The 15,592-nt window shown below is 36.5% G+C and overlaps 1 protein-coding gene across 2 annotated transcripts in view; it reads left to right on the top strand.

Annotated features, from left to right (window-relative positions):
* MIA2 (MIA SH3 domain ER export factor 2) overlaps positions 1-15,592 on the top strand; it is a 106,562-nt gene that overhangs the window by 2,385 nt on the left and 88,585 nt on the right. For both annotated transcript variants that reach the window (XM_047075643.1, XM_047075639.1), the window contains exons 2-4: positions 219-352; positions 2,672-2,758; positions 8,080-9,283. In XM_047075643.1, the coding sequence (XP_046931599.1) occupies positions 219-352; positions 2,672-2,758; positions 8,080-9,283 (1,425 nt within the window). The remainder of the gene's footprint in view (positions 1-218; positions 353-2,671; positions 2,759-8,079; positions 9,284-15,592) is intronic.

The raw sequence follows: 15,592 nt of genomic DNA on the forward strand, positions 1-15,592 counted from the left end.
AAGAGGAGCAGGTTATGGATAGCCTTGGACACCAAGCCAAAGAGCTTAGAATTTATTCTGTGTGCAGTGAGAAGTCAATGTAGGTTTTTGAGGTGATAAATGATATGAAGCAATTAGCATTTGGAAATGCATAGGATATACTGGAGGAGGGCAAGATGGGAGGGAGATAAATAACATTTTAATTTAAATTGTGTGTTTTTCTTCACATGTTTACATAGCTTTAATAAGCAGAGTCTTAGCCATGAGAGATTACAGAGGACCTGACTGCCGATACCTGAACTTCACTAAGGGAGAAGAGATATCTGTTTATGTTAAACTTGCAGGAGAAAGGGAAGATTTGTGGGCAGGAAGTGTAAGTATCTAGTCTTAAAAACTGAATGTAGAGTAAATGACTAGCTTGCACAGAAAAGCTGCTTTTCATCTCTAAAGGAACTTTAATAATTTCAAAGCACTTTACATATATAACACATATGTAATATATATTTAAAATATTTATTAATTTAAATATTTAACACATTTAAACAAACGAAAAATGGTCATGTTCATTCTTGGTTTCAGAATTTCTATAAAAGTAGTGTTTTGGGAAGGCAGTTTGGTTGGGATAGAGAACTTAAGAGTGCCTTGAAATTATTTTTATGTAGCATGCATAGTTTCTGAACTTAGGTTTTATATTTACTTGGAGAATAAAATTACTTTAAAAGTGCCAGCAGAGATTATGGGACATCTAGGCAACACCAACGATAATGAAAACATGCTATGGTAAGCAATTTTACTCCCAAGCTGAACAAGCATGACCCACCTGATGCACACATCATTTCCATTTTTTTTTTTAAACATTTATTTATTTTTGAGACAGAGAGAGACAGAGCATGAACGGGGGAGGGTCAGAAAGAGGGAGACACAGAATTGGAAGCAGGCTCCAGGCTCTGAGCTGTCAGCCCAGAGCCCAACGCAGGGCTCAAACTCACGGACTGCGAGATCGTGACCTGAGCTGAAGTCGGACGCTTAACCGACTGAGCCACCCAGGCGCCCCCATCATTTCCATTTTGAATATGCATCAGATTTCTCTGTTGTGTAGCCTTTGTGATCACTATTTGAAGGAGAAGATTCTACTTGGATCTATCCTGCTTTTTTAGCAGCAGGGGCTGTATGACTGAACGGCTGACTCTCAATGGCCAGAATTATTTGGCTTCTGTAGTTCCCAAGATTCCTTACTGCTATGGTCCTTTAAACATGCCAGTGTATGTCTTTGAACACATTAGAGGCAACCAATGCAGCTGTAAGAAAAATGACACAGTAGGTATCATAAGAGAAAAAGAAAGCATTCTTTCTTGCTTACTATGTATGAGAATGATAGTTCCACACAAAAGTGGCATGCAGTGTGTAGAGCCAGGGTGAAGTTTCAAGCATACTTAGTTTTGTGCATTAGGTGATTAACCCAGGCAGGCAGCTGTTTAAGAGACCACACTATGGAATTCACCCACAGACTGTCAGTTTCCAAACAGCTGCCGCAACTGCAGAGCTGGAGAATCACAGTTGAGATGTAATGGTGCTGGATGAAAGGACCAAAACACGTTTCAACTTTGCCTGGGATAGGAAATGGGCTAAGAGTGCTGAAACCTTCACTCTCAGGGGACATCCTACATGTAATTAAACTGGATTAAGAAGATCTCTGCTACCAAGGTAGCCCCAGAAAAGTTTTATGGAACAAAATCCTCCCTGGAGGACTTACAGATCTTTGCTGTATTGATGAATCCATCTTGGCCCTTCAGAGTTAAACATCTTACTTGATTCTGTTATCCTAAAAAATGCTGAATATGTCACAGCTCCATCTACCTTGGCTACTGCCACCATTCTTCTGCCTTTTGATAGCCCATGTTTACTAGTGTAAATCTGTGGTCCACCTGGGTAAGGAAGGTCATTAACAAACATAAAAAGGAAGAAAATGAGTATGTAGGATGGTTTTCCCTCTGAAGTTTAAAAAAGTGACATTTTACAACTTGGCTCTTTGTTCCCTCAAATTAATACTATTGTTTTGAATAACAGGCACATCTGGCTGGCTCAGTTAGTAAAGCAGGTGACTCTTGGTCTTGGGGGCTGTAAATCTGAGTCCCACATAGGGTGTAGAGATTACTTAAAAACAAAATCTTTTTTAAATCAAAGAGATAGAGGGAGAAAGAGAGAGAGAGAGAGAAATGGGGAAGGGCAGAGAGAGAGAGAGGAAAAGAATCCCAAGCAGGTTCTGCACTGTCAGCACAGAGCTTTACGTGGGGCTTGATCCCATGAATTGTGAGATCATGACCTGAGCTGAAGTCAAGAGTCAGACACAGGGTATTCACTTTTGAATGCCACTTCTGTGTAAAGAGAGCTCCCATGGTATTCTTACTTTCTGATATTATACTCTAATAAACTTTTGCCTGCTGCTCACTTAAAAAAAAAAAATACAGATGTTTAAACAGACTGAGCCACCCAGGCACCCCTAAAAAGAAAATCTTAAAAAAAAAAAAAGGAATATGATTTCACTTACTTTCTTTTAGACAGCAAATGAAAGCCAATTAATGTTTGTGATTTAATATAGATGAAAGCCAAGGACATGGGACAAAATTAGGCCCAATAATTATTATTGCTTTGATAACTCTTCCTTGTTAATCTTCATTCTTCATTTTGGTAGAAAGGAAAGGACTTTGGATATTTTCCCAGAGACGCAGTCCAGACTGAAGAGGTGTTCATATCTGAGGAAGTTCAGATATCAACTAAAGTGAGTATTAAATAACATTTCAGTTGTTAATTGCATTTAAATTTTCTTGGCTAAAATAGTTTTCTGTAGTATAAGTGTCTATTGGTTAAGTATCTTGTATAGTGAATACATAAAATAGTTGGTTTGGGAACTCACTCTAAGAATAGTTTGAATATGTGAATAAAATTAGGTTAAGACAAAGTTGATGACAGGCATATTGCTTTCTGAAAAGCTGACAGGCAGTAGAGTGTAGTAGTGAAGAACATAGGTTCTGGAAGTAGACTGAGTTCAAAGCCTGACTATGGCTTTGTATGCCTTAATTTTCTCATCTGTAAAGTAAAGATAATGATTATATATTATGGTGCTACTTCACAAATTTATGGGGAAAGATGAACATAGGTAAAGTATATAGAACAGCATTTAGTAAGTGCTATGTAAGTATTAGATATTATTACTAATGTTATTATCCTACTGGGACAAAATTTATTTCCCATCACTCCCTCTGGGTCTTATATCTGTGCAACCTCTTTTGCTATTGAGTTTTAAGTGAGGTCGATAATGTTGGATTTGATAATGTTGGGCTTGATAATGAGAAAGGGAATCAGAAGGTGACTTTTCAATGCCCAACTGACTGAGCCACCGAGGTGCCCCCAGAAGGTGACTTTTCAATATATGAGTCTGATTAGCCCATTTAATTCAGATTCTAGGCTAAGGCAACTCACCTTAAATAAAGTCAGTGTGAAGTGAGTCAGCCTAGTCACGCAAACTGTCTATTATGTGGCTCTTTCCCAGCATAAATTCTGGGATTAACAGTCAATTTACTGTATAATTTCTGGTACTGTCAATTTTCGTTTTTGTTTTTAAAGACAGAATTCTTATTTATTTATTTATTTATTTATTTATTTATTTATTTAAAAGTAGACTCCATGACCAATGTGGGGCTTGAACTTATGGCGCTGAGCTCAAGAGTCACATTCTCTGCTGACTGAGCCAGCCAGGTATCCCTGATACTGTCAGTTTTATCTCCAAAATATATATGGAGTATATTGTCTACTCATCATTTTCACTCTCCCCATAGCCCTAATCCAAGGCCTCATCATTTCTTTTTTTTTTTAATATGAAATTTGTTGTCAAATTGGTTTCTATAAAACACCCAGTGCTCATCCCAACAGGTGCCCTCCTTAGTGCCCATCACCCAGTTTCTCCTCCTTCCCACCTCCCATCAACCCTCAGTTTACTCTCAGTTTTTAAGAGTCTCTTATGGTTTGGCTCCCTCCCTCTCTAACTTTTTTTTTTCTTGCCCCTCCCCCATGGTCTTTTGTTAAGTTTCTTGGGATCCACATAAGAGTGAAAACATGGTATTTGTCTTTCTCTGTATGACTTAGCATAACTTAGCATAACACTCTCCAGTTCTATCCACGTTGCTACAAAAGGCCATATTTCATTCTTTCTCATTTCACGTAGTATTCCATTGTGTATATAAACCACAATTTCCTTATCCATTCATCAGTTGATGGACATTTAGGCTCCTTCCATAATTAGGCTATTGTTGAAAGTGCTGCTCTAAACATTGGGGTACAAGTGCCCCTATGCATCAGCACTCCTGTATCCCTTGGGTAAATTCCTAGCAGTGCTATTGCTGGGTCATAGGGTAGCTTGATTAGGCACTGTGTGCCTGGGTGGCTCAGTCAGTAAGGTTTCCGATTCTTGGTTTGGGCCTCAGGTCATGACCTTCAGTTTTGTGGGTTTGAGCCCCAGATCTGGCTCTATGCTGGTGGTGTGGAGCCTGCTTGGGACTCTCTCTCTCTCTCTTTCTCTCTCTCTCTGCCCCTCCCTTGCTCATGCTGTCTCTGTCTCTCTCAAAAAATAAATATATACTTAAAATACAAAAAATAAATATATACTTAAAAAATTAAAAAAAAAATACTACAATAGGGGCGCCTAGGTGGCTCAGTCAGTTGAGCATCTGACTCTTGATCTCAGCTCAGGTCTTGATCTCAGGGTTGTAAGTTCAAGCCCCGAATTGGGCTCTGTGCTGAGCATGAAGCCTATTAAAAAAACAAAGAAAATAGAATACTACAATAGCCTTCTAAATGATTTCCTCATCTCTACATTTGCTCTCTTCAAATTCATTCTCCAAAAAGGAATGGAGCAATGGATCTCATAAGAACAAAAACCAAGCCCCCCCCCAACCCCCCCCCAAAAAAATCAGATGCCATTCCTTTGCTTTACAGCCATTTAATGGCTTTCTATTGAACCTAGAATCAAGCCCTGACTCCTCACCCTGGCCCTACTTGAGCTGCTCCTGCTCTCCCCTCGCTCACTATGCCCCAGGCCACACTCACCTATTGACTGTTCTTAGAACATGCCAAACACTTTCCCAGCCCAGAGACCCGAACAGGCTGTTGCCTTTGTTGAAATTCTTTCCCCCAAGTTTTTCACTTGGCTGGTTCTTTCTTATCCTTTATGTCACCACTTAAGCATCAGTGCTTCAGAGAGGCTTTCATGATTCTTGTGGAATTACTGCATCTTAACCACAGATTCCTGTTTATGTCCTCCATAGCACTTACTAGATTTCATAATTACTTTGTTTCCCTTTTGTTTACTGTAGAATTTCAGCATCTAGAACAATGCAGAACACATAGTAAGTATACAGACACCCTACATTCTTAGGTCAAGTTCCCTGGGAACAGACTCTGAGGTAGACCTTTGCACTCACGAGGTTTCCTGGGGAAAATTCAGGAATAGCACCTGTGAGGGATCAAAAGAAAAAGCAGCTTTGGGCAGACAGAGAAGTTGAACTGTGATGTAGTCGCAACAAAGGTCTCAGTTGATTCAAGGAATTCTGAACCTGGGATGGCCTTTCAGAATTGCACTGAATAGAAGCAAGGTGTTGGGCTTTTTCCCCCTTGCATTACTGGGTCATCTGAAGTAGTGTTACTTGGGCTAGGTTAGTTTAGTGTTTACTATAGACAGCTACTATTCCAAGCATTTCATTCATTTAATCCTCACAACACAACACCCCTATAAAGTAGGTACTGTCATTATTCTCATTTTACAGATGAGGAAACTGAGGCATAGAAAGGTCATATAATTCACCCAAGATCACAGAGATGAACTTGGCAGGGTCAGTATTTAAACCCAGATGGTTGGTTCCAGAGTCTGTTCTCAAGCACTTACTAGATTGCAGTGCCTAAAACATTGTAAAATGTTAATTTTGAAGTTTACTTTTTAAAAGTTCTGAACTGTATTCTCATTTCATAATGATCATATCCAAAGAGCAGCACATATCACTGTTTCATACCATGAGATTAAAAAATAACAATTTTGGGGTTCTTGGCTGGCCCAGTCAGTAGAGCACGTGACTCCTGAACTCTGGGTTGTGAGTTCAATCCCCACATTGGGTATGGAGACTATTTAAAATAAAAAAAAAATAGTAGTAATAATAATAACTTAACCATTTTTCTTCTTGATTATTTGGTTGTTCTGTGAGATGAACAAGAGGATTCCCCACCTCAACTGGCTATGTAATATCTCAATAAAAGAAGCCTAAATGTTTTAGTGCAATTAAAAAAAATTTTTTTTAAATTTACATCCAAATTAGTTAGCATCTAGTGCAACAATGATTTCAGGAGTAGATTCCTTAACGCCCCTTACCCACAACCCCTCTAGTACCCTCTGTTTGTTCTTCATATTTAAGAGTCTCTTCTATTTTGTCCCCCTCCCTGTTTTTATATTATTTTTGCTTACCTTCTCTTGTGTTCATCTGTTCTGTGTCTTAAAGTCCTCATATGAGTGAAGTCATATATTTGTCTTTCTCTGACTGACTAATTTCACTTAGTATACTACCCTCTAGTTCCATCCACATAGTTGCAAATGGCAAGATTTCATTCTTTTTGGTTGCCGAGTGATACTCCATTGTACATATATATACCACATCTTCTTTATCCATTCATCCATCGATGGACATTTGGGCTCTTTCCATACTTTGGCTATTGTTGATAGTGCTGCTATAAGCATCGGGGTGCATGTGCCCCTTAGAAACAGCACACCTGTATCCCTTGGATAAATACCTACTAGTGCAATTGCTGGGTCATAGGGTAGTTCTATTTTTAATTTTTTGAGGAACCTCCATACTGTTTTCCAGAGTGGCTGCATCAATTTGCATTCCCACCAACAATGCAAAAGAGATCCTCTTTCTCTGCATCCTTGCCAACATCTGTTGTTGCCTGAGTTGTTCATGTTAGCCATTCTGACAGGTGTGAGGTGGTACCTCATTGTGGTTTTGATTTGAATTTCCCTGATGATGACTGATGTTGAGCAGTTTTTCATGTGTCAGTTGGCCATCTGGATGTCTTCTTTGGAGAAATGTCTATTCATGTCTTCTGCCCATGTCTTCACTGGATTATTTGTTTTTTGGGTGTTGACTTTGATAAGTTCATTATAGATTTTGGATACTAACCCTTTATCTGATGTGTCATTTGCAAATATCTTCTCCCATTCTGTTGGTTGCCTTTTAGTTTTCCTGATTGTTTCCTTTGCTGTGCAGAAGATTTTTATTTTGATGAGGTCCCAGTAGTTCATTTTTGCTTTTGTTTCCCTTGCCTCTGGAGACATGTTGAGTAAGAAGTTGCTGAGGGCAAGATCAAAGAAGTTTTTGTCTGCTTTCTCCTTTAGTATTTTGATGGCTTCCTGTCTTACATTTAGGTCTTTCATCCATTTTGAGTTTATTTTTGTGTATGGTGTAAGAAAGTGGTCCAGGTTCATTTTTCTGCATGTTGCTGTCCAGTTTTCCCAGCACCACTTGCTGAAAACAGTGTCTTCATTCCATTGGATATTCTTTCCTGTTTTGTCAAAGATTAGTTGGCCATACGTTTGTGGGTCCATTTCTGGGTTCTCTATTCTGTTCCATTGATCTGAGTGTCTGTTTTTGTGCCGTACTGCAACTTTTAACCAGGCCTCCATGCTTTACAGTCTCTGGTCTGTCTGAACTGTCATCATGTGCTGTGAAATTCCCCTCTCTTAAATCACCACGCAGCTGAATGTGCCTTTTCAGTGCACTCTTAGGAGAAGCAAGATTTTGTGGACATATATACATTTTCACCAGGAGTTTATTTTCAGAATATACTCAAAGCCTTGATTTTTCATTTAGGTATATCATCGACGCTGAGCAGTCAGTTGTGATATAAATGTTTGAGGTTAGGAGATCTGATTTTAGTTTATGCTGTGTGTCGAGCTAGTTTTATGGTCTTGGGAAAATCACAGTCATTCATTTTAAATGATTTAGGGAGGAATAAGGAATTTTAGTGTATTTATGTCAATCATAATTTTTTTTCTATTAGGAATCTGATTTTCTTTGTCTTCTTGGAGTAAGCTACACATTTGAAAATGAAGACAGTGATGGCAAAAACATATATCCTTATGAAGAAGATAAAGACCAAAAATTAAGTGTATATGAAAATGATTTTCAGATAGAATCTGGATTTTATTCAACTTCTGAAAGTATTTTGTTGGAAGATCAATTTCCAGCATCGGAGGCTCCTGAAGATATCAGAAGTTCTAGTGAATCAAAAGATTGGGAAGAAGTGGAAGCTGGAAGTCTGGAAGAGGATTCTATTCCTGAAGTGGTTCATATCCCACCATCCTCAACTGTGTCTGAAGTGAAAGGATGGTTTGGATTTGGAAGAGAACAACCTAAAGGAAAGACTTTTGAATCAGTTGTTGAACCTCTACAAGAAAGTTCATTTCCAAGCAGAAAAGTAGCAGGAAAAGATGAGAATGACCTAGAGGAATTAAATAATGATGAGCCCCAGACAGAACAAAATCAAGAACCAGAATCGGAATTCAATTCAGTGCCAAAGAAACAGTCTGAACTAGGTTCCATCAGTCCTCAAGCCACTGGTTGGTTTGGGGGTGGTTTTACAAGTTATTTAGGTTTTGGAGGTGAGGATACAGGGCTTGAATTATTGCCTGAAGACAGAAGTTCACCACTACAAGATGCTCCTAATTCCATACCATCTGAGGAAGAATCTACAGTTCCATGCACAGAAACATTAACAGAAAAAGAAGACACAATCACCAATGATAGCTCAATTCTCAAACCAAATTGGTTTGATTTTGGTTTTGGTATGCTAGGCTTTGTATATACCAATGAAGATAAAATTATGTCAGATGATGGAAAAAGTGAAGAAGGAAGTGGAGGAGATAAACATGAACATCTTCCAAAAAGTAAATTTGACCCTGATAAGGAACAAGAAATAAAAACAATAAAAATTATAGAAACTGAAGATCAAGTAGGGAATGAAAGAGTCTTAGAGAAAACAGATGATTCTGATACATTACCATATTTTAAAAATTTCTTATATAATTTTGACAATCCTTGGAACTTCCAGGACATTCCAAAGGAAACAGAATTGCCATCTCCCAAACAGATGCAGGATGAAAATAATGTAGTTGACAATGATGAAACAGAAGAATTTTCAGTTGAAAATTATCAAACAGATAATATTAAAGTTATGATGCTGAAAAGCAGATACAGTCAGTCAGGTTTGTATAAAAATATCTATTATGTAACTTATTTTTTAAACATAATTTATTCTTATAAGTACAAATCAGATTAAAAAAATCCAGAAATCCATGTTTCTCAGCATATTCAAAAGTCAATAACAATCTTATCAACTACCCTTTTATTAATTTCTGGTTTACTCTGGGAATTAGATCTTAGTATTATAAAATAAAATACCAAGGTAAAAAGAATGATTGGAGATACATAGATATTCCAAGAAGATCTTAAGGTATTTTACAATAAATTTTAATTTTTATCAAAGTAGTATATGTAAACAGGTTTCATATAAATAGTGCTAAGCCTATTTTTTTTCTTTTTATACAAAAGCAACTTGTTGCTTCTGTCCACCTCTACTCTCTCCTCTGTCCCAGGGACAATAATTTTTCTTTCTTTCTTTCTTTCTTTCTTTCTTTCTTTCTTTCTTTCTTTCTTTGAAGCAAATTTCTTTTATTTTCTAAATAGAATCTTTATATTGTTCTGCTTTGATTAATTTCAACAATGTGCACTGACTTTCTATTTTCATTAATGAGGGTTTCTGCGCATTTACATTAACTTTTTAGCTTATTAACACCTTCCCAATATAACTATATTTGAACGGTTTTCTATCAATTCTGGGAGCTAAACAGAAAACTATGGAAAGGGGCAGAGTATCACAGGATACTTCTAGATCTAGCATCTAAGTATTTAGCAATTTCTATGATTAGAAACGTGGATTCTACTTTAAGTAAAGAATTATATAAAATGACTTTCTCACATTTCCATTCTGATGTCTCTCTGATGGACAGATTAGAAACTGCAAATATTGGCCAATAATACAGGAACAACTGAACCTTAGGATGATAGATAACCTTTCATAAGAAGAGATCAACAATGTTGCACACTCAGGAAACACATAATTTCCATTCGAAATGATTGATTTTCTTGAATTTTCAGAAGAACTATATGTTATTTCTTAATAGTCTCCAAAATGTGAGCTCTTAACTGAATTAATACCTTCAACCAGAATGTAGACTTATATTCTTACCCTTTGCTAAATGAGAAATGGGTACGTGTAATGCATGACTAAAAATAGATTGTCAAAGCCTAAAGAGGAAATGATTTTGTTCTACACTTGTTGGATCCTAAAGGAATATTTGTGAAAAAGCAGATAAGAGTAATTGAGAAGAATAAATGAGACTAAAATAAAGCAAAACAATATCAAAACAATATGAAATAAAGAAGATTTAAAATATAGATATATGAAAATATTTTAAGCATATTTATAAAAACTCCAAGGCATACTGAACATCACTTTAGTAGAATTTATTATTTCATATAGTGATGCTAGGAGAATTTCTTTTTTTTTTTTAATATTTATTTATTTATTTATTTATTTATTTATTTATTTATAAATTTATATCCAAGTTAGTTAGCATATAGTGCAATAATGATTTCAGGAGTAGATTCCAGTGATTCATCCTCTACATATAACACCCAGTGCTCATCCCAGTGTCTTCCTTAATGCCCCCTGCCCATTTAGCCCATTCCCCTAGCCACAACCCCTCCAGCAACCCTGTTTGTTCTCTATATTTCTCTATATTTAAGAGTCTCTTATGTTTTGTCTCCCTCCCTGTTTTTATATTATTTTGGTGAGAATTTCTAAATATGAAAACAGGAGATCAAACGAGAATAGGACATTTATGCAATTACAACTAATTTTGAGGGATTTTATGAAAATATTAGGAAATTCCTTTAAGCTTCTAAAAAAGATAGGTCATTCTATATATATAAAGTAGATTATTCCAAAATATTACGATATTAATTAAATGCAAAACAACCTGGGGTCATGTAAAATTTATTTATTTTTTTAATCTTCCTTCCTTCCTTCCTTCCTTCCTTCCCTCTTTTCGAGAGAGATAGAGGGCAAGCAGGGGAGGGGCGAAGAGAGAGGTAGACAGAATCACAAGCAGGCTCTTCACTGGCAGCACAGAGCCCCATGCAAGGCTCAAACTCATGAAACATAAGACCACGACCCAAGCCGAAGTCAAGAGTTAGACACTTAACTGACTGAGCCATCCAGGTGCCCCTAAAATTTATTTTAAAAAGGTAATACTAAAAGGATTCAGATAAATCCATAGGCCCTACTTTCTGGCTATTGGAGAAACAGCTATAGCAGCCAATATTTTTAGATAATTTCAATAACTCTTTTAGGAAATACCAAGTGAAAACTTGCGTTAATCAGAAAGATTGCATTAAAAAAATGAATCACTGGATCTTAAATCAATATTTATGAAAGGCTGAAACCTGAGATAACCAGATTTACAGAAAAACTAATATACTGATATAGGTATTTACAAAACACATAAATTAGGGAAGTTATTTATATTGCAATATAAACTATTTTACAAAAGGACTCCAATTGAACTTATTTAAATGAATTTTCCAAGTATAGCTAAATATAAAACGTTCTTCATTATGTTATTTGACTTAAAATTCTGTTTACAAACAATTGTAAGAAAGGCATATCTGTATCTAATGTAAATCCTTCTTAAAAAATGTTTATTTTGAGAGAGAGAGCGTAAGTGTGTATGTGTGCATAAGCGTGCACAAGTGGGGGAGGGGCAGAAAGAGTGGGAGAAAATCCCAAGAGGGCTCCTTGCTGTCAGCGCTGAGCCCCATTTGGGGCTCAATCTCACTAACCAGGAGATCAGGATCTGAGCCAAAATCAAGAGTTGGATGTTTAACCGACTGAGTCACCAAGATTTACACATCTAATGTAAGTCCTAAAGCTTTGGTTTAAGTCATGTGAAAATAATACCCTGAAATTAATTTAATTAATTTAATTAAAAGATATTATGGCAAGTATTCATTTTTCTTAACATATGTATTTATTTTAAATGCAATTAAAACAATATTTTAAAAGAATTTAAACACATACAAGTTTCAGTGTAATTAATAATAGACTAAGCCTTTTTTTTCCCCCTAATGCCATTAAACATCATTGTAGATCACTGAATCCTGCATTTACAACAGTCCCATTGTATTCAGGTTCCTGAGCTGATTGCTCAGTTTTAACTTTTATGTCCACAGGTAAGAGTAAGTTACTGATTTGTGTTTGCCTACTTGGGACTTTCATCTTTTGAACAAGGCTAAATAAGTGACAGCACCAAACTGCCATGTTAAATTCATAATTGAAAGAGCAATAGACACTGAATAATTGTCTTATTATAAGCAATAGTACTGCTTTTCAGAACTGCACTGATACTTTCCTATCCTTGTCTTAAAAAATAACTGAGCATCTGACTCTTGGTTTTGGCTCAGGTCATGATCTCATGATTTGTAGGTTTGAGCCCCGCATCGGGTTCTGTGCTGGCAATGCAGAGCCTGCTTGGGATTTTCTTTCTCTTTCTGTGCCCCTCCCCTGCTCATGCTCTCTCTCTCTCTCTCTCTCTCTCTCTCTCTCTCTCAAAATAAATAAATAAGTGTAAAAACAAAAAAGTAACTGAGAAGTAAATCCCACATTTTACCTGAATGCTTTAGGCTAGGAATGGTTAGAACTTTTTTCCCCTTTAACTCTGATTAGTTAATTCAGTCAAATGATTGGTTTAAACTATGTTTGAAAATTGAATTGTCTTAAAATAAATGGCTATTAGTATGCACATGAATATCTGATGCAACAATACAAATGTGGTAAACTTTGACATATATGTTTCAAATTAAAAATTTTTTTAAATTAATTTTGGGGAAGGATAATCCTTTTAAATGTTTATTTTTGAGAGAGAGAGAGAGAGAGAGAGAGAGAGTGTCCTGCAAGGGGGGAGGGGCAGAGAGAGAGGAAGACTGAATCCAAGGCAGGCTTTGTGCTGACAGCAGAGAGCCCAATGTGGGGCTAGAACTCAAAAACTGTGAGATCGTGACCTGATTCAAAGTTGGATGCTCAACCAACTGAACCACTGAGGTGCCCCAAGGATAATCCTTTAATTAATTAACTAATTAATTAATTAGTTTAACATTTATCTATTTTTTAAAGACAGAGAGGGGCAGAGCACGAGTAGGGGAGGGGCAGAGAGAGAGGTAGACACAGAATCTGAAGCAGGCTCCAGGCTCTGAGCCATCAGCACAGAGCCCGATGTGGGGCTCAAACCCACAAACTGTGAGATCATGATGTGGAGTTGAAGTTGGATGTTTAACCGACTGAGCCACCCAGGCGCCCCAGATAATCCTTTTAAAATGAAGGTTCTCAAAAGACATGCATATATATTTTCATTATAAATTTGAACTCAGGTATATTATCATTGAAAGGTATACACATTTAAATATTTAATATGTAGCATAAAATCAGAAAAATCAGGAATATTGTAATTAAATCTCTATTAGCCTTCTTACACTGAAATGCAAAACTTATATAAATTTTTTCTCTGACAGTACAGATTTATGACTTCTGTAAAAAAGCAGTGAGAAGATTTATAATTTCTTGAATTCCCTCTCAAATTTAGGACACTCATTGAAGCAAGATGTTAATTCCATGAGATTACCAAATTAAGAAAACATGTAGCTTTGCCTTTGCCAGACACATTCATAGTATATGAATGAAATCTAAAACGTAATTTAGTATTGATTTTAATGTTTATTTATTTTTGAGAGAGAGAGACACAGAGTGCGAGTGGGGGAGGGGGAGAGAGAGAGAGAGAGAGAGAGATAGAGAGAGAGAGAGAGACAGAATCTGAAGCAGGCTCCAGGCTCTGAGCTGTCAGCACAGAGCCCAATGCGGGGCTCGAACCCATGAACTGTGAGATTATGACCTGAGCAGAAGTTGGACACTTAACCAACTGAGCCACTCGGGTGCCCCATGTTGATTTTAATTTGATTTCTAAGCACAACTTTATGGTGTTTTGGGTCTGAAAGTGAAAATAAGCACATATCTGTGTATACTCATGGAAGAATGTATTTTACTAACAGTTGAATGAGAATATCTTGAGTTTTTTACTTTTATATTCTACTTAAAAGTATCAGTATTTTCCCTATTTCGTCAACATAAACATACAAAATGTTATTTTTATGCTGTCAATTTTTCTTAATTGCCAAAATAACTTAAATAAAGTCAAGAATATAGTGTGAACTTATACTATCTATATATTTTTTATACAACATACTCTAGTAAATTAGTAAATTATATAATGTGCTTTAAAATAGAAAATATCCTATGAGGTCCTTGGGTGGCTCAGTCGGTTAAGTGTCCGACTTTGTCTTGATCATGATCTCAAGGTTTGTCAGTTCAAGCCCCATGTCAGGCTCTGTGCTGAAAGCTCAGAGACTGAAACCTGCTTTGGATTCCATGTCTCTCTCTCTCCCTGTACCTTCCCTGTTCATGCTTTGTTTCTCTCTTTCTCTCTCTCTCTCAAAAATAAATAAACATTAACAAGTTTTTAAAAATTGCAAACTTCAGAACCTTTAAAAAAATAAAACATAAAACATTTTATAATTATTAACGAATAAAGATTGCTCTCAATCATATCTTTCAAATTTTTCACTTGATATAAAGGATGTATTTGATTTTAGGATTTATAAAGCTTCTATTTATTCATTGTTTCCTTTTTTTTTTAATGTTTTATTTATTTTTGAGACAGAGAGAGACAGAGCATGAATGGGGGAGGGTTAGAGAGAGAGGGAGACACAGAATCTGAAACAGGCTCCAGACTCCGAGCTGTCAGCACAGAGCCCGACGTGGGGCTCGAACTCACAAACCGCGAGATCATGACCTGAGCCGAAGTCGGTTGCTCAACCGACTGAGCCACCCAGACACCCCTATTCATTGTTTTCTAATATACCTGCTGGATAATATGATATGCTATAAACTGGACATGGGCTGAAAGGGGAAACAAAAATTGGACTTTGAAATTAACAAAGCTCCAAGGGAATGGAAAAAGTACAATACCTGAGATTTGATTGGTGCCTTGTCATTTTCAAATTTGTTTCAAATATCCTAAGACTATGGGTACCTTTCTGTGCAAATGGCTAATATAGTTTCTTTGGTAGTGGGCTTTCTTTCTTCTTTGGAGCAATCTCATTAAAACTTTGAGTGATAATGGCTTTTATATTTAATAGTACATCCTGGCAACTATGGACTGTAGACATGTAATACCTAGTGGACTAGGTTTCAGAACTTGGAAGTTAATTGTTGTGAACTTTAATATTGTCTTTCTTTGTGTAACTGGCTCAGTTTGTTCTATTCATTATATAGAATAGGCGGTTATGGAGTATATTATTACACTGGTTACAACAACTGCCATATATATGGTGATTACAGCAAC

The sequence above is a fragment of the Lynx rufus genome, unplaced genomic scaffold (assembly GCF_022079265.1).
Source record: "Lynx rufus isolate CCGP_SWC_20201006 ecotype Redwood Valley unplaced genomic scaffold, mLynRuf1.p SCAF_13, whole genome shotgun sequence".
In the NCBI taxonomy this organism is placed as follows: domain Eukaryota; kingdom Metazoa; phylum Chordata; class Mammalia; order Carnivora; family Felidae; genus Lynx; species Lynx rufus.